Here is a 25158-nt window from a genome sequence, read left to right on the forward strand (position 1 = left end):
TGGTATCCAAATTTCTAGCAATGCTTTTATTTTTGCTTAAAGATCAACAACAACAAAATACAGGCAATGAGGAAACTAACCTATGTAAGGTAATAGCTCCTTCTCCCTCTATTTCAACTGATATGCGAAAATTGTTTTTATTACAGCATATGTGAAACAACTGTATTCAGCAGTGCTACCAAAAAGGTACGGAAGAGATCAGATGTAATGTTACTACGCAGTAAAGAGATGAAATTTTGTTTCCATGTCTTAGGATAACCAAAGTTTACGTTCTAAAATATGTATTTTGTTTAGGAAATTAAGAAACCCAGAACAATATTTTAGAAGTTAAATACAAAACAGTAGTAAATAGTAAAGAGATGAAACTTTATTTCCATGTCTTAGGATAACCAAAGTCCGTGTTCTAAAATATGTATTTTGATTTGAAAAGTAAGAAACCCAGAACAATATTTTAGTTAATACAAAACAGTAGTAAATATGCAAAATACATTTGATAAGCAGAGCAATGAGGCAAAAGAAATTAAGTATAATAATTGATTTTTAAAATGCAACTTTGTAATGCTTGGCTTCCCCCCCACCCCTTATGTGTAATCTGTTGTCAGTCTAAACAGTATAGGCATGTAACATAGTGAGTATTGGTTGAACTTAATTACCAAAGCATCAGAAAGGTAATGACACTGGAAGGCCTGATATCCGCATCAGTACGTACTAACCATAATGTGTTTGAGGAAAATGAGGTTAAAAAATACAGTTTTGTGATATACAGTACTTCTTCAGTAAGAGAACTTGTCCAAAAAGAAGACATTCTCTCATAGCACAGATTTCTTGACCATTTCAAACAGCAACATGAAAACTGCTATTACAGTACAACTGCTAATGCTGAGTGATACTTTGGTAAGAACACACATTCCACATCTGTGTGCAATATTGGACATTTCACCATGTTTTGGGAGATTTTTTTTACCCTGACATACTTATTCAAGAGTTTGCTGTGAACCATTGAGATTGATTTGTTTATACATTTGATTCATCAAAACTAAACACCCTACATAGGACCAATAGAGCAGAATTATTCAAGTTCATTGAAATATTAAAATAAAAAAAAAAAAGGCTTCCTTTTTAGGAAAACTCAGCTATGGTAAAAATATCTACTACAGTGCACTGCACTGTAATAAATATTCAACATAAATTAATAATTTACAAGTACCTGAGCAAGTATACAGAGCACCATAGCACAGCACAGCACCAAAGGCAGTAGCTCAGAATTCTTAAAAATAATGCTGTTTTAAACATTAAAAATTCTAAGTATTGTTACAAAAATGAACTCCAGCTGGAGTTTAAAGATAGTGCAAACTTCTGTCTTCACTTTTTGTAATAAAGGTGTCAGATTTCCTAGTCATTTCACATCAGCAGTGTTGCTGGACCTGGATACATGTGGTGGATGCTTAGGAGCAGGTCTGTTGGAAAGAAAGAAAATAGCAAATGGTTATTTAAACTGTTGGTACTTCTCACGGCCAGTGCTTGCTTGAGGCATGTAGAGGAATGGTAAAAACCTCTCAGCGAGTGCTATCGAATCTAACTTCAGGCAAATAGCATGGGGCTGCCATACTGGGACAAGATCTGACACCTTTTACAGCTTACTCACACCCCCTCAATATGCTGAAGTGGTACCCGCAGACTCCTCCCTTGGACTCAGGTGGTAACTCATGCCTGGCCAGTGGGATAAGCTCTCTTAGTGTTTCAGGTCTTGTCCTTTAAACTCTACTTTTCCAGGTGCTCACCAGTTTTGCAAAAACTCTACTAAAGGCAGCAGAGTAGCAGTTGGTTTAAAGCAGTGGAAGCAGTCAGCTGGAAGTATTATTACTTTCAGATTATCTTACTAGAAGGCACAGCCAGGGACTTAATCAAAGTGCATTCTTATGGTCTTTCTCTACAAGTATTAGGAAACTAACTAGATTCTATTTTTAATTTTTCTAAGCAATATTAAGTGCCTCACTAGCAGAATTCCTGTGGCTTAAAATACTACTTTCATCTTCCCTGCAGCTTACTTTTTATTCATAGGAAGCTGAAGACTATTGGGCAAGAAAATAACGACTTCAACTTTTTTTTTTTTCTCTAAAGCAATTGGAATTGTTGTTTAAACAGTCAATAGCAGCAAAATAAGAAATTTTAGATACAGTTTTGTATACAGTCCCTAAGAGTAATCCATCAAAGGCTGGATGTTTCTTTATTAGAGAAGGAGAAAATGGTGATATTCGATAATTAATTATTGTACAATTAGTATGGACCTGTGAGAAATCAATTAAAAAAAGTCTTGACATATTAAACATTTTGTTACCAGAAAGTGAGTAATCTCAGAAAGCAGCAACAAAAAGATGGAAGGAAATCAGCAAGTTTGTTACTAACTAATGCTCAAAAAAATAAATGGCAAGTCTGTCTCTATTATAGAACAATACTGTGGTGTAATATCACTGTATGATCTTTTTGGACAGTGGGGTGTGGGAATTACTTTAAAAGAAGTTTGACAGGATTGTTAAAGCTTTCTGTGCTGCTGAGACCTATGATTTGGCATATCAGAGTTTACCTACAACTAAACTGTTTGCCTCTTGCATGTATTTCTCTAGGGACTACACAGATCTGAAAAATAATCTTGACACATAGTTTTCATCATGTGAAGAGTCTGGACTGCACTGCCTAACAGCATTTTTTTTCTTTAGTTTTCAAAACTCAAGCTTTCTTTTTTTTTGTCAGAAAAGAAGCTACAATCTGCCTTTATGACGTACTAGACCTACTGAAAATCTCTGCTGCAACTATTTACCTGTTGTTTTTTTTTTCTTAGTTGTCCATCCAATTTAATTACTATGAATTCTTCCATTTACATACATACTCTTTACATGCATACTTATATGTTTGTATATACACCAACACGCTCGTTCCTATATAACGAAATCCCTGCATTCCTCCTCGTTCTTTCAACTTCATTGCCATTATGGAATGGATTACCTTCTGATAATTTTGAAATATAACATAATGGCAAAACCTTTTTACAAAGATTGCTTGCCAATAAGATATTTTTAATCTGATAAAATAGTTCATATACAGGACACGTATGCATTGCTGAGCCTTTAAATCTTGATTATTCCCCCTCCATCACTAGTAGGGATAGTCACTTCACTTCTAGATTTTTAATTTTTTTATTCTTAACATTCCTTTTTGGATAAATATAACTTATGTGTTTTCTGAATATTTGGGGTATTATATTCAGATGACTTAAAGTAGTGTTCTACTGTGGAATGTGTGAGTAGAAAATTGCTTTCATTGGTGGCAAATTTTAACAGCAGCACTTGGTTCTCAGCCTAATTCTGTAAGGGGGCTGGCTAAGTGTTTTTATTTATTTATTTTTATTCTTTTTCCCTGCAAGAGTTTTCAGAAACTGGTGTTTATTAACTCCTTTCTCTTCCAAGGAATTGCAAATAGTAATTGGGCAGTGTTTTTGCCAGCTGCTTCCAGTAAGACCTCCATTATAAATTCTCATAGTCCTGTGGAAGTCAGTACAATTTTGCTAGTGTACTCTTGTTGGGAATCAGTCCAATACTGCATGCTTTTATATGAGCAGGTAGAAAATGTTTGTCGCGTAGCCCTCAGCAATAGATACAGCAGAGCTCAGCTCCTCAGAGCACAGAGGATCTGCTCTAAGACAATTTAGACCTGCCTTATTGAACCGAGTGCTACAAGCCAAGCCATTTTGATGAGGAGAACTAACCTTACAGGAGTAATGGGAGGCACAGCTTTTGTGTGTCCAAGCACTGGGGTGCACGCACTGTTATAACGAGCTTTGTTCAGAGGATCTGCTGGTAGAGGCTTCCGAGGGGGGTTTGGCTTGTGGTTTTCCTGTTATAAAACACAAGGTCATCATATTAGTCTTTATAATTGACATAATGGATTTAACATAGCAACTCCTGAGCAAGAGCAAGGATAAGTTCAGTATAGTTGTGACCAGATATGTTTAGATGAGTAAGCCATAACGTATTTCCAGTAAAGAGGCACCTACATTTTAAAACAAAGCTTTAGGGATTTTGTTTCTTTTTTTTTTTTTTAAAAAAAAAAAAAAAAAACTTCAAAAACACTGGGTGCATCCATACTGAAATTAATGGTAAATTACTAGCAAATGAAGAACAACACAGATTGAATACATACAGTTTCAAATTATTAAATAAATAAAAAATATATATATATATGCACATATATAAAGGTGGAAATACTAGAAATTACTTTATAATACAAGTTTAGATGACCACAGAAGCAAACTGCCTAAGTCTGGTTTGAATTGGGAGCATCTGTGGAAACTTTTGTTTAGAGATGCTGCTGTGCTTTCATTTTGTGGAATTAAATGATTTATTAATAAGGAACAGAAGTCATCTGCTATGGGGCTTGAGCTAATGTCTTTTCTGTGTGGTCCTTGAAACCCTGCAAACAGGGTAGTGTATCTATCTGTGGTCTTCATCTTGAAGAACTGGGATAGATTAGATGACTTGTTCAGGTCACACAAAGACTCTCAAATGTATCCAAAACCTCCAGATCCATCTGCTTTTCAAACTGCATTGTCATGCTTTCTCTGAAAACATTGCACAGAGTGATTTTACTCATCACTATTAGTTTGCCATAACTATCATTAGCAAAGTTGACCAAAAAGAAACAAGAAAAGTTTACATGCGTTATTTAGTTAAATATCTTCTGAAGGATGTTATGAAAACAAGAGGCGTGAATTACTCACAAATAAAGTACAAGTTTTAATTATTCATACTGAGCATCCTTTTGTTTTCATTTTGTGATAAATGTTGACTCTTCCAAAAAGGAAGTGCAGCGTGACTATCAGTAAGCATTTTGATTAAAAAAAAAAAAAAAAAAGGCAAAATTTAGACCTTAACTAAATCTATATTGTATGTAATCACTTCAAATTTACCACAAGCTATACTTCAAAGCTGTATATAATGTTGCATTTCTTTTTACTCTCAGCATAAGTACTAGTTCATAAGTGAATGAGAAATAGCAACATGAAAAACAAAACTTATTTTAACTTGTTGTAGTAACCAAATCTCATATTCTGTATAAAAGTTAGTCTCGACCAGCATCCAGAAGAACTTTTTCACGACAAAACAAATAAAATATTTTGCTATAAGCAGCTTGTGAGAAAGGAAAAGCTCCATCTCTGGGGGAGAAAAATATTGCAGATATTCTTGAAATAATCAGGCCTGGTAAATGTTGAGATAAATATCAGCTTGTTAAAACACAGTGTAGCTTTATCTCACAGGGCTGTCCTGCAGAAAGTCACAGAGTTTAATTAAACACTAGAGAAGGAAGTTCTTCAAAACACAGTCCTTTCCAGCGATACAGAACTGAACAACCCTAAAACTGTTAAGAAAAGAAATCTTACCATCAGGATTTCTTAGGAAAGCTTACTTTGTGCACTAAACTTCTTACACAATGAAACCTTAATGTGTGTTTTGAAGTAAAGGATACCAATATGGAAAAAGTTAGCATTAGAAAGTGATAACTTTTTAATAACTGGTTTAGATTTACAGTAAAAATAAAGCTTTTAAAAGTCACTATATTTATTGCATAGAAAGTTATATACAACTTTATTTGCAGCCTCATCACCTTGAGTAGTGCAACATAAAAAAAAAAAAAAAAAACACAAAACAGTAAAACACAGAAACAACAGCAGCATAAAGACAGCAATAAGGAATGCATCTTTGAACACTTTAAAGCTTTTATTCCCCTAACTGCCTCCACAAAAGCAGTCTTTTTCCTTGAGTACACCTGAATTAATCACTTGAATTAGTCTGATCACATGAGTATTCATCTGTTTGCTTGATCAGTTCTTAATTGTTATTGCATGATTTGTATTCACTGTTCAATTAGAAGAGAGCTTTAGGTACTGGGAAGGGGAACTGATGCAGGCTCGGCAGTCTAGAGAAGTGAGTCTTGATCTGAAGAGCTTAAGATCTGGTAATGATGAATGAACAAAAAGAGATGAAAACTGTCCCAGTTTGTTTGTTCTTATTAGCTATGCCCTGTGTCTAATCACCACCTGTAATTTTATTTTTTATATTTTTTCCCCAAGCGTTTGTAAAAACACTGTCCTTGAGTTAGTATGCTTAAGAAAGAGGCAGAAAATTGGCTTGACGGGCCTAATGTGGCAAGCTGAGAGAAAAACACGGTTTTCATCCAGAGTTTACAAAGTCATCAGGCATGTGTAGCTTAAATTTTTTTTACTGACACATTTCTGAATAAGCAATTGGAAGAAGTTTCTTTCCTGGAATGCACTGAGTGAGAAAGGTTGCCTTCTTCAATCTATTTAGGTAAGAACTTCATTTGTATTAGCCCACTGTGTTTGAATCTGGCCTGAGATGACATAGGACAGGTATTAACAAGAATAACTGTGGCAGAAAGAGCAGAAGGTGAGCCCAGCTCCAATTTAGCGGGGAAAAAGTGAAAATACAAAGCCATATTTCCTGTAATATGTCTGACCTGTAAAATACATGATATATTTTAGTAATAAGATAACAGTATCAGAAACTACGCTTGAATGCAACCAGTAGCAAAACCAATTGGAAGTTTGGAAGTGATCAAATCAGAATGCATGGACTGAATGCACGGTTTGTATAAACCTGTGCAGTGTTCTTGATTCAGTGGTGCTGTGCTGATTTATACTGATTGTGAATCTGGCCCATAAATAAAGTATGTTTGCCTCGTGAGAGCATCTGTAGGAAGAAGAAGCTGTTTATCAGTCAAAAGATTGTTAAATGTTAAAGTTGGCATCAGTTAATTTGCTGTTTTGTTGTTGTTTTTTAAATTTACTTGCATCTAGAAGGAAAATTTACTGTAAAATACTAATCCATTCATTTCTGCCTCAAGAGTCACTAGAGGGAAGAAGACTTGTCTTATAGTATACCATTGTGCCTTAGCTACCCAAAGCTGTAAGCCAGGAGCAGCAGGAAAGTAGCTTGTGCTCAGATATATCTCTCAGATGGGAGAGCTTGACTGAAACTGAGGCAGATGTGAAGCCATCCACAAAGTGAATGGTTTTCTCTTCTCCTCTGCAGTGCTCTGCAGCACAGAGCACCTAGATGACATTAAGGATGTAGCAATGTTTTTTTAAAGTGCTTTCTCTTGATGACCTGATGGATGTGGTTCCAAGGAATTAGTGTTGAAGGAATACTTTAACTGCTGTCTATATTAAATAAACGTCTTGAAGTTGCGACAGGGACAGTTCAGGCCGGGTGTTAGGAAGCTGCTACAGTTAAGAAGTGGTTGGAAAATGCTCTCAGACATAGGGTCTGATTTTTGGGTGGTCCTTTGGGGACCCAGGAGTTGGACTTGATGATGCTTGTGGGTCCCTTCCAACACAGGAAAGATATTCTATGAAATTAGAGTAAAACTGTTCTAAAGCTACTTTCTCTAAGCTTTGAGAGAGTAAGATAGCTAACATGGGAAGAAAAAAATTTGCTTCCCTTGTGGTGTTTTCTGTATTCCTAGAGTATAAAAAGCAGCTATTTCTGATAATCTTGAATTGATGATAGGGATATAATGTTAAAAGAAGCCACTCTTGCCTATTCACTAAGTTTCCCTGAGTTCATCCACTGTTTGTCTCATTACTGTTTTGTGCTGCAACTGAAAATTGAAAACATCAATATTTTGCTTGATGGAGTAACAGTCTCAATTAATTTCAGCTGCTAAACTGAAAAAGCATTTTGGCAGTTTCAGCTCTGTCAGATGCCGGTAATTATGGCACCAGAGAGCTAGTATTCTACCTTGCACTTTGTGAGGTTTGAAGGGAAGGGCATGTAGTGGTGCATTGGGCTGCGACAGGCTGGGCAGGTCAGAATGAGAAATGTTTCCTTTTCTTGGAATGCCTTTTCTCTGTCTGTCTTCTGCTAGCATGAGGCAGCATAAGCTTGTAAATTGCTAGATACTTTTTTTTGTTGTTGCTGTTTGATTGTTTAAAGGAAACAGTTTGATTAACAAATAGGAGAAGCACTTGTGCTCAAAATCTTAACTTTGAACAATGTGAAAGGTGCAGAATGTTCCAATAAATGCAAGAAAATAAACAATGAAACCATTGGAGCTAAAGACAAAAACAACACAAACCAGTACCAGTCCAGTTTTCAAAAAAAAAAAAAAAGGCTTTGAAAGAATCAATATTTCCTACTCCTTTGAAATTGGAGATAAATGACTAGCAAGATGGAAAAGTGAAGAAGAAAAAGATTAACTAATTGGAAAGAGGCTAATAAACTTTCCCTACTTTTAAAAGTTGATCTAACCCGAGTGATTTGCTGTTCAGACAGTCCAAATTGAAATGTTTTTTAACATTTTTCTTACTGACAAAATATGTAAGCACATTGGCATGGCAGCTCAGCACTGTCTCATCCCTCTTTATTTCTTTGTTCTTTCTGCACTCGCCTTTCAAAGCACTACAATTCAACAACTGTTTCTCATAGACATATCCTTCTACAAATCATTGGGAAAGTGTCTTGGAGTAGCTCACAAGGTTGCTGCATGAAGAAAACACTGTCCTTGGACATCCTAGCTAGCCTACCGGTAGGCACAGTTCCTCAAGACACAACTGTTTGAGTACGGATTTGTAGAAAGTGCACCAGTGTGCTACTCGTTTAAGATAGCTTGGCAATAATAATATTCATTTCATTTTAATTTTGTACTTTATCCAGAATAGAAAAACGTCTACAAAACAGAACTAGCTGATTGCCTGATTGTTTTTCTAAGACACAGTCATGCTACAAATGCAACCATAAGAGAAAAGTTAGTGACAAGAAAAGGACGTTTTAATATAGGCAACTGCACAGACAACTTCATCTACCCTGAATATTGCTACCCTGAATAAGATGCATCTTATTACCAAAAAAAAACTATTAGCTCTATTTAAACATTGTGAGGAAAGATAGGTTTAGTGAAGTAAGTGTAGACAAAAATCTGTGCTCTGAAAAAAAAAAAAAAAAAAAGCAATTTACATACCCTTCTGCAGAGCAGAACTACATCAAGCTAATACCTTCTGCTCTCGGGCAAGATGTCTGTAACTTTTCTTCCTCAATTATATCACTGTATTTGACACCTTGCTTACAACTGCTATGGCTTCCTCTCGGTTTGGCAGCAGACAAAATGAGCTTGTGTTTGCCCCTAATGTGGAACTTGTTCATACTGCTGTGTCTTCTGAGTGGGGGAAAGAGATTTCAGGATCCTCATCTTTAGGATTGCTGCCACAGCTGGCAGAAACCCGTATAACCTTCTGGAGCAAAATGAGAGCTTAAGGAATCTTTATTAAATTATCTATGCCACATTCCCAACAGTGTAAAGTGTATAAAGAGAATATTATGACAAAAGGCTAGTGGGAAAGATGAGAAAACTGCTTAATTCCTATTCATCACATGCAGATGTTCACCCACTCAGTGTTAAACAGAAGAGAAGCTAAAAGAAAAACTGTGGTTACCTGGGAGAACCTCAGTGAGGGGTTAGCTGGCAAGGGTCTTTCAGGCACAGCTTGATGACATGGCAGCTGGGGAAGGGGTGGTAGGACTCGCTGTGGTGTTTTTAATGGTGGCAAATCATCCGTCTTCACGGGGTTGCTAATGTCAACGATCTGATACGGCAGCGGTCGTCTCGGGCCATCTCTCTGCAGAAATAACCCCACCCCAGAAAACAGCTATAAACTTCGGGAGTTGATACAAGCATTGATATGAGCATTACTCCTTAAAAAGTCACATTATTCATTTGCTTTTCTCTTCTGCTCTGCTTTCATCTACCTTCGACACCTCCCCTGCAACCGGAATGGTGATTAACAGCTTCCAGAGTCCTACTGAAGCATTAATCCTTCACCATTTAGATGCGGCGTTCTGGTGTAAGGCAGCTGACTCTGTCCCAAGACAAGAATTTATTTCATGTGCTTAACATCCCCACCTGTGCAAAACCTGGAAGCCATTACCGTATTCTGAGGCCTACTTCTCCCATTTTGCATGTTTTAGTTCTATGTGATATCAGTATGTACTGATGTAACGTAATTGATTTAGAATAAATTACTTAAATGAAATCCAAAACAGAATTTTATTTTTTTTTAACTACCCAGGGACTTACTTTTGGTATGTTTGTATTTTGTGGCTTCATGATGAGGTTTTTACTGAGAGATGTGGTGTGAATGTGATTAGGCTCAGACAAACTGGAAGGCCTTGTTGGACTCACAGACCTGCAATACAAGCATACATTTATTGAACACGACATTCTGCTTTATAGCATTTTTTTAAAAAAGTAACCTCTTTTCAGAATGAGATTTTGCAAGGTCTTTCTGACTTTTCATAGTAAACAAGGAAAGTAAAAATTCTCTAGTGCTCCTGCAAGAATAAAAATAAATATTGATTTTTTTGAAACCAGTAGTCTGTTAAATTAGCTTCTGCAATCTGTGGAAATGCAGCTTTGTAACACCCAAGAGACTCTTCTAATGAATCTAGCATTTAAACAGTAATGACCTCAAATATGAAAGTTTCAGCTCACTCGACTGAGTTTAGATAAAAGGCCATGCAATATAATGAGACCATTTCAAGCAAATGAATATGAAGGTAAGACTTCCTTCAATTTTTTGAACTTTTTTTTTTTTTTCCAATCACAAAAAGAGGTATATAGTCAAACCAAAACCCACATTATTACTGACAATCAGTAAAGTTAAACCAGGAAAAATTCTTCTGATAATACTGTGTGAATATTTTTAAGGCTGGCTCTTTCTAAAAGAAATTCAGACCATTCTGTGATGAACACTAAGATGAGATTTGCCATGTTTACAGCTATTTTTTTTTTTACAAATATCTTTAAAGATAATAACAACAGGCAGTATAATTAGGCAAAATGATCATACCTTAGTTTCTCTATTGTTGTCTTCTTACTTGTAAACAGTAATCTCATGAAAGTCTTCCTTTTCAGATACATGATTGACCCAGCAAAGATAAGGCACAGAATAGTTATCAACACTCCTATGGTTAAACTCTTATTATCTGCAACAAAACACATTGAGTTTGCTTCTATTAGGAGCCATCTTTATTCAAATGTGTTATGTATACGGAGCAGGACATTGCTGCCTTGTCTGGTTTTCTAATTGCAGTGCAGGTGATGTGAATAAACTGTGTGCTAAAGACTCAAACTCTCATTTCTCCTAGTCTGATTTTGGGTTATTTATTTAACAGTGGGCAAAAATAGTTAAAATATGTTTGATCAGAAAGTCTCAGTCTGCTCCTTAGCTGTCGTTATGATTTTAAAAAGCAGAGATTGGAAAAAAGTCAAGAAAATGGTAACAAGATATTCAAAAGAAGTAATGAAACTCTCATTTGTAATTCTTGGTGGTGACATTGTGTAATTCTGTTAGTTTGTGAGCTATGCTTTGCTATCACTCTCTGACTTCAGCAGCTACAACCACGTGGCAGCATGGTGCTGGAAAAGACAAGGTCTCAGGTGAACGGGCACCAGTCTTTTTGACTTTGCAAGCCAACACCAGACGTGGCCGATTTGAATGGACTTATCATATCTCTGGTCCAAACACGAGCATCTGTGTGTACTCCCTCCTCCCTTGTGTTCAGGTCCCGCCCAGATGTCATCTGCAAAGGGATCCATGATATATTATGGGCTTTTGGCCTCATCTGGACACCCACAGGGGGGATGTCTGCAGCAGTGCCAGCTGGTTCCTTCCTCATGGGCTGCCTACTTCCAGGGCAGGGGGGAGAGGAAGGGAAGAAGGACCAAACAGAGACCTAGCTCATGGTGTGGGTTAAGTGCAACGTCTTCAATACGCTGTCCCTCAAGCATAAGCTGTAGCTCTAGCTCCTTTGTAACTAGATTTTCATTATAACTGGGGTTTCATTGCACTTGGACTGGTGTGGTCCAGCCCAGGTGGCTGTCAAGTCTAATCTGGAGGCAATCAAGGAGCTGGAGGAGTGTCTTCAGCACTGGGGCTGTGTGCTTTCAGAGGAATGTGCTGCCTAGGCAAGGGACTGCAGCCTCCTGTACTTGTTCCAGTTTTCAGAGTGCTTTAAGCTACGTTAAGTACATTGCTGGGACCTAAGTGAGGCTCAGTGGAGATGCAAGTCCTGACTAGATGACTTGCAGCTGAAAGCAAGCCTTATTTTTAGGAAGAGGTAAGCCATAAGCATCAGAGCTGCTGCTATGTGATACGATCATCGCCTGGAGGAGAGGATGTTGTGATTTTGCAGGACTGCCGACCTGAAAAGTGCACACTCCCACAGTAGGAGATGCATCTTTAATCTTTGCTCTGGTAACCTATCATCACTGTCTCGGTCTTATCCTGATTGAATTTCAGCCAGCTGGCTCTCATCGACTGGCCTCAGCTCGCGCCGAAATGGTGAACACAGTCAGCAGCACTGACTCAACAAGCTGCACGTGGGGCTCGATGGGGTGTGAAGTGCTGCGATTTTTACTCTGTAGCACTGCAGAACAGTAAATCCCTCACCATTTCTAAAAGATTAATAAAATTAATAAACTCAGATTATGCAATTAAAATTAATTAACTTCTCTACCTAACAATTAAATATGTAAGGCTTCTTTATAAGAAAAATATGGAGTCAAACACATGTGTTTACTCCGAGTCAGCTGGGTAAAATCAGTTACTAAATACTAATGAGACCATGTGCCACATTTGACTAAGATGAATGTATTTTATTGATCTAATCCTTCTGTAATTTGATTTAGAGATGTGCAGACTACTCAAATCATAATCCAAACCACCCCATCAAGAGCTCATATTTAAATTCAAATGTCAGGGATAGAAAATTAGGTCCTCTAGCAATTTCCATATTTGTTTATTCCCAGAATTATTGAATGTAGCCCTGTCTTTAGAGAAAAATGGCCAAAATACCACACTGCATTAAGCTATTGTTAACACGGTTTTCTATTAAATTGAAGTGTTGGCTTCCAAAACACAAAATGCAAGAATTATAAAAGATACCCTATATTTGCCTTTTGCAGTTAGCTTTGTCTGTGCAGCGCGTTATTATAATATATTTTGTAGCTCCCTAGATACTTTGATACAAGATAAGCTGAAAAGGGACTGTAATGCTTTAGAGCATATCTTAACAGAAAAACATTTAACACACAAGTGATCACACTTGTTCGGTGCCTGAACACAGTTTCTTTGCTATCTTACCAGTTGGTAGGTATTAAAAAAAAAAAAAAAAAAAAAAGACATTTCAACAGAGAAATCATAATGCACAGCTTTGTAATGGAAATGACTGTGATGTCATAAATCCAGCATTACAATTCACTGCAGGATCTGGCATGTAGAGAATACAATCCATTTTGGTTTTGAATAGCATTATTCATATGAAAACTTGCAGATCACTTTCCAGCAAGTTTTAGGTTATATACGTATATGCGAGTAGACTGCTGGTCCTGTCACTTGCTCAGACATAAATCAGAAATATCTCTATGGAAGTCACTAAAGTTACAGTACTCTGGAGAAAAATTGGCAGGTGATGATCATCAAATCCTATAAAATTGCACCATGTGTAGAAATAATTCCTTCTGAAGCTGGCCAAAGATGAAGTAAGATACTGATGCCAATGTTCTACAGACTGAACAACGGGAAACTGAAATACAAATTACAGAAAATGTGCATCTCGTGCTACTATTGTATGGTAGGAAACTCCTGGTGAATGTGTGGAAGTTATTTATAAAAATGTAGTTTTAAGCTGGTCCTTCTTAGAAGCGCGATATCAAATATATTGTTGAATATGCACAATTTTTGCATGTATAATCTATATATTGAGTTTTCATTAGGCACATAGCTATAGTAACAGGCCATGCATACAATAAGGTTGTTCTGTCCTGATACTCTTGGAAAATGCTCTGGAGCCTGGCATATCTCAGCGTGAATCCAGAGCACTGCAATGTTCATCTACCATGGCAACAGGGCTAGCATGAGCGTGGGAGTTAGCTCCTCACCCTCGGCTTAGATCAATACCATTTCAGGGAGCTTCTAAACATGACCACATATCTTAAAAAAAAAAGAGAAAGATGACACAAGATGAGACTCACTGGGACTACTGTGCCTTTAGTTATGCAAGAAAACTGACGGACTCAGCTGGCCTTGGTTTTGCTTCACTAGATTTTCAAGCTGGCACCAATGCATATAGAATAAGCCATTAGACTTTACTGACTATGCCAATCTTGCAAGCTCGTTACTCACAAAACAGCATTCTGTATTTGCATTCTGTATTATGGAAATGACAGGTAAAGCATGAATTGCTACTCACCTGCTTGCCTTATGGGTCCACTGTCCACGCTGCCACCGAAGCCTGGCTTGTCACAGTAGGGGGGGGCCCAGTCAGCCTCGCAGTGACAGTTCTTTTTATTGTTGCAGACCTTCAAAAGAAAAGAAAGATGACCTAACATGAAAAGTATTATACTATACATCTGAGAAGGGCTCTGGCCAATACCGCCTCTTAATCAGATAGTGACACATCTGAAAGAAATAAAGCTCCTGTCACAAGGGAGATGTACTGGTACCTGCTCCTTGCCACAGCTAAGATGGCATAAAGCAACTCCAAAGGCAAGAGAGCAAGGAAAAAAGAAAGTATTATTATTTATGTGGCAGGTAATAGTTTGAGTTGCAGCAGTTGACAACTTCAATAATCACAATAAGGATAATCACACACCTCTTAAGTCTTATTCTCTTTGCCTCCAGCAGCAACATTACCTGCTTTCTAACTTCTGTTCCTTCTGCCCTCCCAGGAACAAGATTGTTAATACTGTAAAGTTTTGTCAGCCCATTTGAATCCTCCTACCCATCAAGGGCTTGTGTTAGGCTGCACATTGATTTGTCCACTGCTCAGAGCCTTCAGCAGTTGGAGCAGTTGCTGGAAGGTGTGGAACTGAAAGCAGGGCAGAGAAAACACTCCCTTTGATATCCTAGATATCCTATTTGCATGGCCTATAAAGATACAGTCCTCATTGTTCTGATGGTTTTTATCAGGGCTAAGGAAAAACTAGCGAGACCTGATTGACCTAATGCTCCCTGCAGAGTAAGAGAGCTCCAAGAGACCAAAGTCCATCTTCAATAGCAGCCAGTTCCCCCTGCACAGAAGAAAGGAGCTGGTAGACTCGGCTATTCCCACAGGAGGTCCCAAACTCCTGTGGGAACACCCATCAGAAGAAGAGCTGCTTTTTATTCCCTTTCACTAACACCCAGGTAGTGGCTATGGTAGTAATACTGGGGCTAGTTGTCCATGCTGTATCAGCTGAGTACATAAAGTGAACAATACATAATGTGAACAGGCCAAAACTTTTCCTGCACAGGACAAAGAAAGCACAGTTGCAAGTAGATGCTCAAATTTATTTTTAAGGCAAGTTTTTGGGCTTAGGGCTAGTTATCAATGCAGTCCTTAATTGTGTGCTAACACTGTTCATCACTTATCGGCCACCATCATGGAAAAGCTACACAATAGATGGTTTTATAAGACATGAGTTAGTTCACAAAGTTTGCAAATATGCATTTTCTTGCAAGGTCAGCTGGCAGGCTTTCATCAAAACTATACTGGCTCTGTCTGCAGAGTATTAAAGCATCCTTCACATAGCTTAGCCTTGCTATGGTCATACAAAATGCAAAAAGAAATTATTTACTTTTCAAAAACAGCAAGATATTTGAAAATATAATTTGGTAAGCATTATTTTTTAAATTAAAGCACTCCAGGAGGTCCTTTCTATGGTTCCATGAAATCCTTTTATGACTACTCAGGAGTTACTGTAGGTTCTCCATCACACAGGCATAAAGATGACTGTCTAAGCTGGTGCTTATTCCAGCACAATGATAAGATGCATCACCATTAACATTGCACAGTTTTGTGAATGTGGGACGATAAAATAAAGTAAATTAAAATCCCCTCACAGGACAGGACAGGGCGTTTCCAGAAGTTTTCACAGAAACAAACAGATCATTAGAAAATCAAGGTTAATAAGGCATAGCTTGACATGATTAACATTTTCATAATATAAACTAGCATTCAAAACACTTTGCTGTTGTTAACTGATTTCAATTGTTTCATTCTCTATCACTTTAATACCATGAAACTCATCTATATACTTTATTTTCATAATTTTGGAAATACTTTTTTGAGATATCTCAATTCAAATGCATATTTAAGCTTTTCTGGACCCACATAGAAACTGTCTTTTTTGAAACGTTAATGGAAAATTTTCATGACGGAAGGTTAGACAAATTTCTTTGAGGATGAGAAAATTCCTTTTTATCACAGACTGTTAATTAAGAATAAGATAATTACTAACTGATAAATATTCCTTTGTTAAATGAAAATAATTTCACTTCTTGTAGTTCATATAAGGGACATGGAAAATTGAAATACATAAGAAAAAAATATTGCAATGACTTTGACTGATATATTACAAAGAATCACATATCTCAAATGTATTACTTAAAATCATGTCTTGTCTAGTGTTTATTGACTGTAAAAAAAAAATAAAATAAATATTCCTATAATACTTACTCCACGTCCATGGCACTTTGTTGCACATTTGTGTACACCAAAAACACTTGTATTCTGGCACCGGCGATTAAGACAAATCTGCAAAATAAGGAAAGAGGGGTTTTAATAGGAGCAGAACTGCTGGTGCTCACCACAGACCACGTCCCTCTCAAACTCTTTACATCTGTCCATCTGTCAATGGCTCCTATAGCAGTTTTGAAGATTTCCCAACACACAAGTTGCATTGACAGCATGTTGATGAAAAGATAAGGACAGCAGCAGTAGATGTCTTCTTCTTTGTGGACCTTTTACGTCCAAATCTGTGGAATTTAAATATTGTGCCCTGGCCAATACTGAATTTCAGTCATAGTTCAAAGTTGGTTAATATGCTGAGCTTGTGTAACTAAACAGGCAGAGTTTCACTCGGGTGGAACCACTGATTTTTTCTTTATTTGTTTTTCTTCTTTCAAGTCAATTAAAAAAAACAACACAGCAGTTTGCATTTTTGAGGACTAAGAAATGCACTGAGTAGGTCTCAGTTCAGGTCCCCTTGTGCCATAAATTAGCATAACTGTATTGATATCAATTGCTCGATATATCCCTTACATGCCAATGTGGAACTTGCCCCAGGACAGCCTGAAAATTCACCTGAGCTTATAGATACGTATGGCTCATTATTGTTCATCAGCAAACCTGAGATCTTACTGACAGTTTCCCTAAGCTAAACAAATTTTTGATGTCAAATATAAAACAATGATTCATAAAGTAATAATAATAACCTGACAGGTAATGGAAGTAAACTAGTAGCATATGCAATGTACTCATGCAAAATATTTTGCTGTCCAGTCAGGACAACTTTACTCTGCCAATATAGCTGAAAACTGGTATAAAAGAAGAGTGGCACTGTCTAATAACACCATCAAACTGTCAAATGGCTGATAAGGATGTCAGTAATGAGAATTTATTCTATTCAAAATTGTAAGAAAAAAAAATGCAACTGGAATGATTGTTACTATACTCTATTGATCAGAAAAAAAAAAAAAAAAGAAAGAAAGAGAGAAAAAAGTCACTGCACAATTTTGCTCATGTTTAACTGCAGTTCAGTTCAGTAGTACTAAAAGTCAGTCACAATAATTAGCATTAAGCAGGGAAAAGTGTTGAAGGAGACGACAGGGATGCTTAATCAGGGCACTTATCCCCTGGGGAGAAGGAAAAATGGAAAGGAAATTAGAGTGAATTGGCATCAACATGCACGCATGTAGAGAATATGGTCTGATTACAGCAGTATTCACAATTCAAATATTCATAGTGCAGTAGCACACAGAATTTTGATCACATTAAAATGGCTGCATTTCAAATTGTGTATCTTCAGCTTAGAAAACTCAAGAATATTTAAATTCATATTCTTAATCCATAATACAAACGCACTAATGTCCTCAAAGTAAAACATACAATTTCATAAGTATTAGCCTGCGTATTCTATAGTGTGCATGTGTATGATTAGATAGATTAGAAAGATTAAATACTCATTAGTAAAACATAATGGGGTTCTTTCCCAGCGTTGAATTTTCTTTGAAAAGAAGTTTTATAACAGATTGACTTAGAAATGTTGTGTAAGGGTTGTTTTCCTGTACCAGAACTGGAGTTGCACTAGGGACATGTTTTAAAACCGTTCCCAATACAGAGTGGTAATCCAACATAATTCAAAAGCATCCAGAAATTCAGAGGCTTATTTGAATTTACCACAAATTATCAAAGCAGTTTTTTTCCTCTTTGCCAGTAATCCACTAAGGGTATGAAACCTTCATTTCAATAGTTCTTGGACTCTTTTCCATTCCTCCCCTCTTTAAACTCATGGCTGTCTCCCACCTTTTTCTGTTCATTTTCTCTCCAAAGAAAGCCTATGAATGAGACAGCCACATGAAATTTGGACTACATTCATGCCAGATAAATCAGAATGTTTGCAAAATATGATTGCAAAAATCAGTTTTGATGGCTGAACATAAACGGGTTTATATTTTTAAAATAGATCTTACAGAAACAGCTTTTCTTGCAAGAAAAAGAGGAGGGGTGGCATAATCAGCAGATCAGATAAATACAGTTTGAAATCTAAAGTGAAGTTAATGATAATTTTGCAATGCCATACACACTGAGAAAGTTTGCAGCACTGGTAGAAAAATCCATGAAAATAGTAGCGGATGCAAAAGCAACTGTGTAAAAGCACAGCAGCACAGAGCGGCACGTCCCCAGCACACACCTGCAGTATGGGGACTTTCTATGCCAGAAGTGCTAAGTAACCCTTGATGTATTTTTTCCCAGTGAAGCTAGTTATTCACTTCTTGAACACATTCACTGTTTTACATTTTGTGGCAACCCACTAACAGAGCTCACAGAATGCTCTGTGAAAAATAAATAAATAAATACCCTTTTGTTTGCTCGCCTGATTTCTGATTTAATTTGTTTAATTCTTAGGTGTTACTGTCTCCTCCCCAAACTACTCCAGATTTTATGTATTTGTATAATCTACCGAGTCTTCAAGATCTCTTCACCGAGCCAGAACACTTATTTGAGAGCTTATAGCAAGCTGAGCACCCTGAAGCAGTGCAAAGGACACTTAGAGGGCATGGGGGTTTCCAACCCTCGAACACCAAACCCTGAACTTAGGTAGGAATAAACGTCAACTCAACTGCAATGCTAATTTCTACGTCTTGCTTTCACCAGTGAATAGCATGATTTTATCAGAATTTCATTAACTATTCTGCAGTGTACTTTGCTGTACTTATTTTTCAAGGAACCTCTATCCTAACTGGATAGAAACTTGGGGCTGTCTTAAAAAATCAAATCAAAACAACAGTTATTAATTTATGCAACTTTCATTGCATCTGCAAATCTGTAATCCAGAACAGTGGCCAGAAGAAGGGAGTAAACATCTGACTCAGTGTGAGAAACAATAAGAGCCAACCAATTCCTTTGTGGGGTAAAAAAAAAAAAAAAAAAGAAAAAAAGAAAGAAATCCCAAAGCAAAAAAGTCATTTTAGTACAAAATACTATGCAGCAGGAAGGTGGTGATGTTCTCCCTGTCTGGGAGTGTTTCAGAACCTTACTTTTCCATCTTCACACTTGGTTCCCGACAGCACAAGACCCGGGTCTGGCATATCATCCCCCAAATACACGTGGGTACCACGGCACAGGATCTTTCCACCTTCCTGAAGGGGGATATTGGTTTCTATGGAAACAGCATTGGTACCAATCACAGGTCGATTTGCTCCCCCTTGACACTGAATTTTTCCACATTTCGCATCTCTGGAGGAAACAGACAAAATGAAACGTTAATGAAATCATTGTAGATGTTATATACCCATTCCCACCACCCTCACATCAGTTCCTGTGTTGGTGAGGAGAGACCAAGAGACCCTACCTGGGCTCACACTTGGCAAAGGAGCTCTTGGAGTCTTTGCCACAGTTGCCGTAAGGATCACCTGCAGAATTGACTCTCTCAAAGCAGATCCCAGGAGCAGGTTTCGCACCTGAAACGAAACCTAGTCAGAACTTTCATCTCGTACAAGGTGCTTTTAATAATTTTCTTTGAGCTCCAGTGATGTTTTAGGGGAAGGTAAGATGTGATCTGCATGTCGATGAAGCACAGCAGAGCAGTTGTGCTGGATCAGCATGCTAATTGAAGAGCCTGAATGTGTGGGTTTTCCACAGTCCTTTGTCTCTCTTGGCAGCCCTGTGCAGTAGACAATGCTGAACTCATTCTCTTTCAGAGTTCCTACATGATGGTCCTCTTGTGAATCCTCCTAGGACACAAAAACTTTTAGCAAATGCCAAATCTGGTTTAGTGAAGAAAGACATGGGCCAGCTGGTAAGTTCACTCCCTTCCTTTTACAGGGGTCCATGTGATTCTAGCAAGGGCCCAGGAGCTGAAGCCAATGGAAATAGTTTTCAAGAAAGGCCCTTTTAACTATAGTTCAGAACAACAAGAAACCAGAAAAAAAAAAATCCATTTGCAAATGAGAATGTCACACAACAGTGTGACGTGGCAAAGAGAATATGGTGCTGTTGGATCAAGTTAATGCACTGGGGAGAGGAAAAGAACCTGTCTCCACCTTAATCTTCAGTAAATCCATGCCTGAGAGGAAAGGCTGATTTGAAACCAGGATCATTTCTACCAGGGTAGTGGAACTAGGAATCTGGGAAGACAGACAGCATCTGGTTCTTATCTATCGTAGCCTTTTGTAATACTTATCCTAACAGAACTGGAACTTCTCTGATGGCATTAGTACTGGAAATGTGTGTGCAGACAGATTACTCATCCCCACATTTTAGAAGTTAAAAGGTGCTATTAGAACATCTACTCTAATCCCTTATGCAGATAATATTATGTCCATTTTCCCAGATTATGATCAACTACAGAATATCTTCTACATCCATGCATTCATCTGTAATGTCTAAGAGGTGGAGGATGTACTTTTGTGGCTTGACTGTTGCAATATTTAATTAGTCCCCGTATTAGAATTTCATTCCTTTGTTCTAATGTGAAGTGTAGCTTTTGTTTCCAGCAAATAATTGCTGCTCTTTGATAGATTAGGGCCCTTTGCTGTCCCATATTTTCTTTCCATGAAGATAATTAATAGCACAATCAAGTCATTGCCAACATTTCAAGTGCTCCAATACACAGACTTGTTTTGAGGAGACAAGTTGGTAAGGATATATATTGGCTGACTCTCTTGGCATGTATCTGCTAGATACATTTTTGTACTTTTGATAGATCAGTGAAACTGAAACAAAAATAACTGACAACAAATGATGTGATAGCCTAAAGGCTGAGAACATACCATTTTCAGTGTTCCCTGATCTTTAATAGGGACAGAATTAATGTTCCATCTTTCAAATATTTTGAGCCACTTGCAAGTGCACATGCCTATAACTGTGGCTAAAACATATAATTTATTTAAACTATCCTGAAGATTTGAAAGCCTTCAAAGAGGAAGAAGGCTTTAAAAAAGGGGGTCAAATTCCTGAAGAAGAACATACAAATATGATTGTAAAACTCCCAGATAGCATGGATCTTTTCACTAATAACTCAGAGATTAAAGCCTCAATTAATTATCTGCATTTCACAGTTAGAAGCTTGACTAATACTATATACTGCCGAACAGCAATCTAATGCTATTAAGGACAAAATCTTAAAACTTGGAGAGGCTTAAGATGGCACCCTCTTTTCCTTCTAAGATTTTTACATACTGAAAATGGAAAACTCAGAAAGCAGGGCACAGAAGGAACAGACTGTGAGTTGCTGGTTCCCTGGAGAGAAGGACAAGAGCCTAAAATTCTTTGGAAGATTACTATTAAGCTTGCTGAGTTCAGAATTTTACTCAAATCTGGAGCTATTAAAGGGACTTGCACAGGATTCTTCTGCTTCTTTTCATTAAACCACAAGCAATAATCAAAAAATCAACAAAAGCATCCAGACAAGGCACTGTGCAAAAAGCAAAAGTAAAATTTACATTTTCAGCATGTAGATTCCTCCTCGTCTTTCCAGGGCAGGCACATTAACTATTCAGCATGATGCAAACATTAACATGTGCATACACTATGCCAGCTTCAGAGTGGAGAGGGAAGGCAGGAAAGAAAAAACATGCTGTAAGTAAAAGTCCAAGAAAAAAATAATTGTTTTTTCCTCCAACATCTGCAGTGTTTGACTTCCTCAGACCTACCTCACCCCATGACAATACACAATTGCGATGGGTCTCCTTTTTTTTTTGGCTGGGACCCATGAACCCCAACCAGTTCAGCCAGTGGAGTGTCACTGGGGTGGCTGGAGGATGTGTCAGCAGCAGCCCAGAGCGCAGACACACTTTTCTGAGCAGTGTGTGGCTCCATGAGTTGCCAAAAGCAAAATGAATGTCCCATGTTTTGCCTGTAAGTGACCTATAAAATGCTTATTAAAAAATGATGTTAAGGAAGTAAAGGGCTTGCTGAAAGACGGAGAGTTTAAGGTATTTACCTTCCCTTTCACCTAGTGAATTTTTTTTTTTCTTTTTTTTTTTTTTGACTGTAGAAGTCAAGCATGGTACGTGTGATGGAAAGCTGCCTGCAGGAAGAAAAACACATCTGCAGCATCCTTGCAGGGCTCAGCTAGTGAGCTTTAACTCCAACCAATATTACTTGACAAGAAAACGGATGTCATGGAGGACAAAATAATGCTCCCCTGCCATGCTTGGAGCAGTCTGTGTATGAAAACACCTGGTACCCAGTGATCATCTGGGGCCTTGAAACCAAAATCTAGCTTCAATTTCTGTCTTCTGTATCAAACCAAAACACATGGTTGCTTGGGATTCAGATGGCTGCTCCTTCTCCTGACTGCTATCTCACAATATTTGGACATTTTTATAAATGAAAACATGGCAAACTATAAGAAGCTGAGCAGATGGAGCTACCGAGTTAAAAGCAGGATTTCAGAGGATGCTTAAGGAAGAGAATTGTAATGTTGCATTACTGGAGGAAACCCATTTATCATGATTGCAGCACATAAACTGCAGCAGAAAGTCCTGTCTTTCTCTATTTTGCTACCTCTACAGGCAAAGACAAAATGATTTGTGAGATTTACAGTGGATATTAAGTGCTTTGAACTGGATGAGCAGAGTTTATTTCACTTTGCTGTTGATAATTATAGTATCGTGACCCTGTAATTAAGGTCCTGTCAGCTTTTCCATGCTGAGCCTTATTCGAGGGATTAAATCAACCATTTGAAACTGCTGCAGGTCAAAGCTCACCACTGCAGTTGTCAGCCTGGAGACTTTTTTTTTTTTTTTCCTCCAAACGTGTATATTGACAAACGCACTTCTTTCATGTTAAGATTGCAAAAAAATGTTCTGCCCTCTCAGAAGCAGTGCAGAAATGCTGTGTCATTTCAGACCAGCACAAGACCTGCTGGGAGGATAAAGCACTGTCACAGTCTCCCAAAAGAGAAGAGAGAAATTTCTGACCATGGTGCTGACTGCAAGAACAGAGAAACTTCGGTTATCAGGCAGCAAGCAGAAACAGAAGATATTTAGACTCACCTCCCAACATTGTCTCAGACTTATTAAAATTATATACCTATGGAGCGTATATGATGTGGAGGGGAAAAAAAAAAACAAAAACACTCAGATGGGAGTCATCTTATTTGTAGTGTGATAACAAACTGATTAAATAAATAAATAAAAGCATAAAAATTCATCTGTGTGTGCCACGTGGTTTGCACCTAGGTTTTATATCTCATTAAGTCTGTTTTACTGCACTGAAGATCCCAGCAAACTTCCTTGAGCTTCTCTTGGCCTTTCTTGGTGATCCCTGCTGTCAAGTCTCTGAAAAGTGGGATGGGGTTGAGTTATTATTTTTGCATGTAAGGAGGATGCCAGCTCTCGCTAGCTTTGAGAACGTGGTTTAATGCTTTTCACACCCCTAAAAGCAAAGGCATTGCTGTAAATCTGCAATGACCCAAACTGTTTGGTTTCACTGGTTATCCTAAATGAGATTCAAATTTTGCAGTACTCAGATAAATATGTATTCCTTCAAAAAATAGCAGTGGCTTTGCTGCTTAACTTAGATGGGAAAGCCCGTTTTGCTTGTAGGGTTGTGCTTGGAAAAAAATCCAAAGCTTTGGTATCATTGACAGGCCTTTGTAACAAATATTGACAATAAAATTAAGATTGTTCCTGCCTAAACAAATGGCCATGTCTACGCAACAGATTTAAGCATGTTCTAATTATTAAGTCAATGCCTGCCATTGGCTCCCCCAAATCATTGCTTTTTCCCTCTTGGGGAAATGTAGGAAAACACAGTGACAAACATTTCCTTTTCTTCCCTGAAGAATCACTTTCTTGTCAATGCAGAAAATGCCAAGAGTTTAAAGCTGAGAATCTTCTATTCCTTGGTAATCAATAATTTCTCTCTCTTAAATAGCTTTATCTGTGTATCTCGGTGCTCCCTGCAAATGCCAGTGGAGTACCAGACATTACACAAATGCATTACTATCGATCTATCACTCTGTCACACCACTATCAATAGGTCAGATCAGTGCAATGTGAAATTTTTTAATATGAAACAAAAAAGGTCACAAGCCCCTCATGCATACTGCTCCTTAAAGATAAAAACAACGAGAACTAATGCAAGAAAGGGAGAAGAGGAATCTGTGTGTTCTGTGAGCAGCCTGGAATGAACTTGATATTTATGGCTGTTTTCAGAGCTCTCCAGCCTATTGCAGATAGGGAACAGCAAAAAGTATTCCTCCAATTTTCCTCCAGAAATTATCTGTTGAAAGTAACAAAGAAACCTGATGAAACGCGAGTACTCCTTTTTGGAAACAGATTCCTGGTGCTCAGCCTAATGTAAACTATCTCTGACAAACTCATTATTTTTCTTCAGAGCTAAAAATATTAAGATTGACATTTATCATTGGGCATCTGTAAGACTATGAATGAAGAAAGATATACAAGAGAACACATCGATAAGAAATTCAATATACTGAATGCAGTTTTAAGAAAAGTTAACGTATTTTGCACAGCTTTCTCTTACGGAGAAGAAAAAGGAAACTAATGTAAAGGACCTATGTCCTGTTTTCCCT

The 25158-nt window shown here is 37.6% G+C and overlaps 1 protein-coding gene across 1 annotated transcript in view; it reads right to left on the reverse strand.

The window, feature by feature from the left end:
• Positions 1-345: 345 nt before the first annotated feature.
• The window catches only part of ADAM12 (ADAM metallopeptidase domain 12), a 183702-nt gene continuing 158889 nt past the window's right edge, over positions 346-25158 (reverse strand). Inside the window, exons 15-23 of the mRNA XM_072039907.1 lie at positions 19966-20074; positions 19652-19850; positions 16569-16646; positions 14322-14430; positions 10919-11054; positions 10147-10255; positions 9506-9688; positions 3764-3891; positions 346-1457 (exon numbers count right to left, since the gene is read on the reverse strand). Of these exons, the coding sequence (XP_071896008.1) occupies positions 1397-1457; positions 3764-3891; positions 9506-9688; positions 10147-10255; positions 10919-11054; positions 14322-14430; positions 16569-16646; positions 19652-19850; positions 19966-20074 (1112 nt within the window). The 3' untranslated portion in view covers positions 346-1396. The remainder of the gene's footprint in view (positions 1458-3763; positions 3892-9505; positions 9689-10146; positions 10256-10918; positions 11055-14321; positions 14431-16568; positions 16647-19651; positions 19851-19965; positions 20075-25158) is intronic.

The sequence above is a fragment of the Anas platyrhynchos genome, chromosome 6 (assembly GCF_047663525.1).
Source record: "Anas platyrhynchos isolate ZD024472 breed Pekin duck chromosome 6, IASCAAS_PekinDuck_T2T, whole genome shotgun sequence".
Lineage (NCBI taxonomy): Eukaryota > Metazoa > Chordata > Aves > Anseriformes > Anatidae > Anas > Anas platyrhynchos.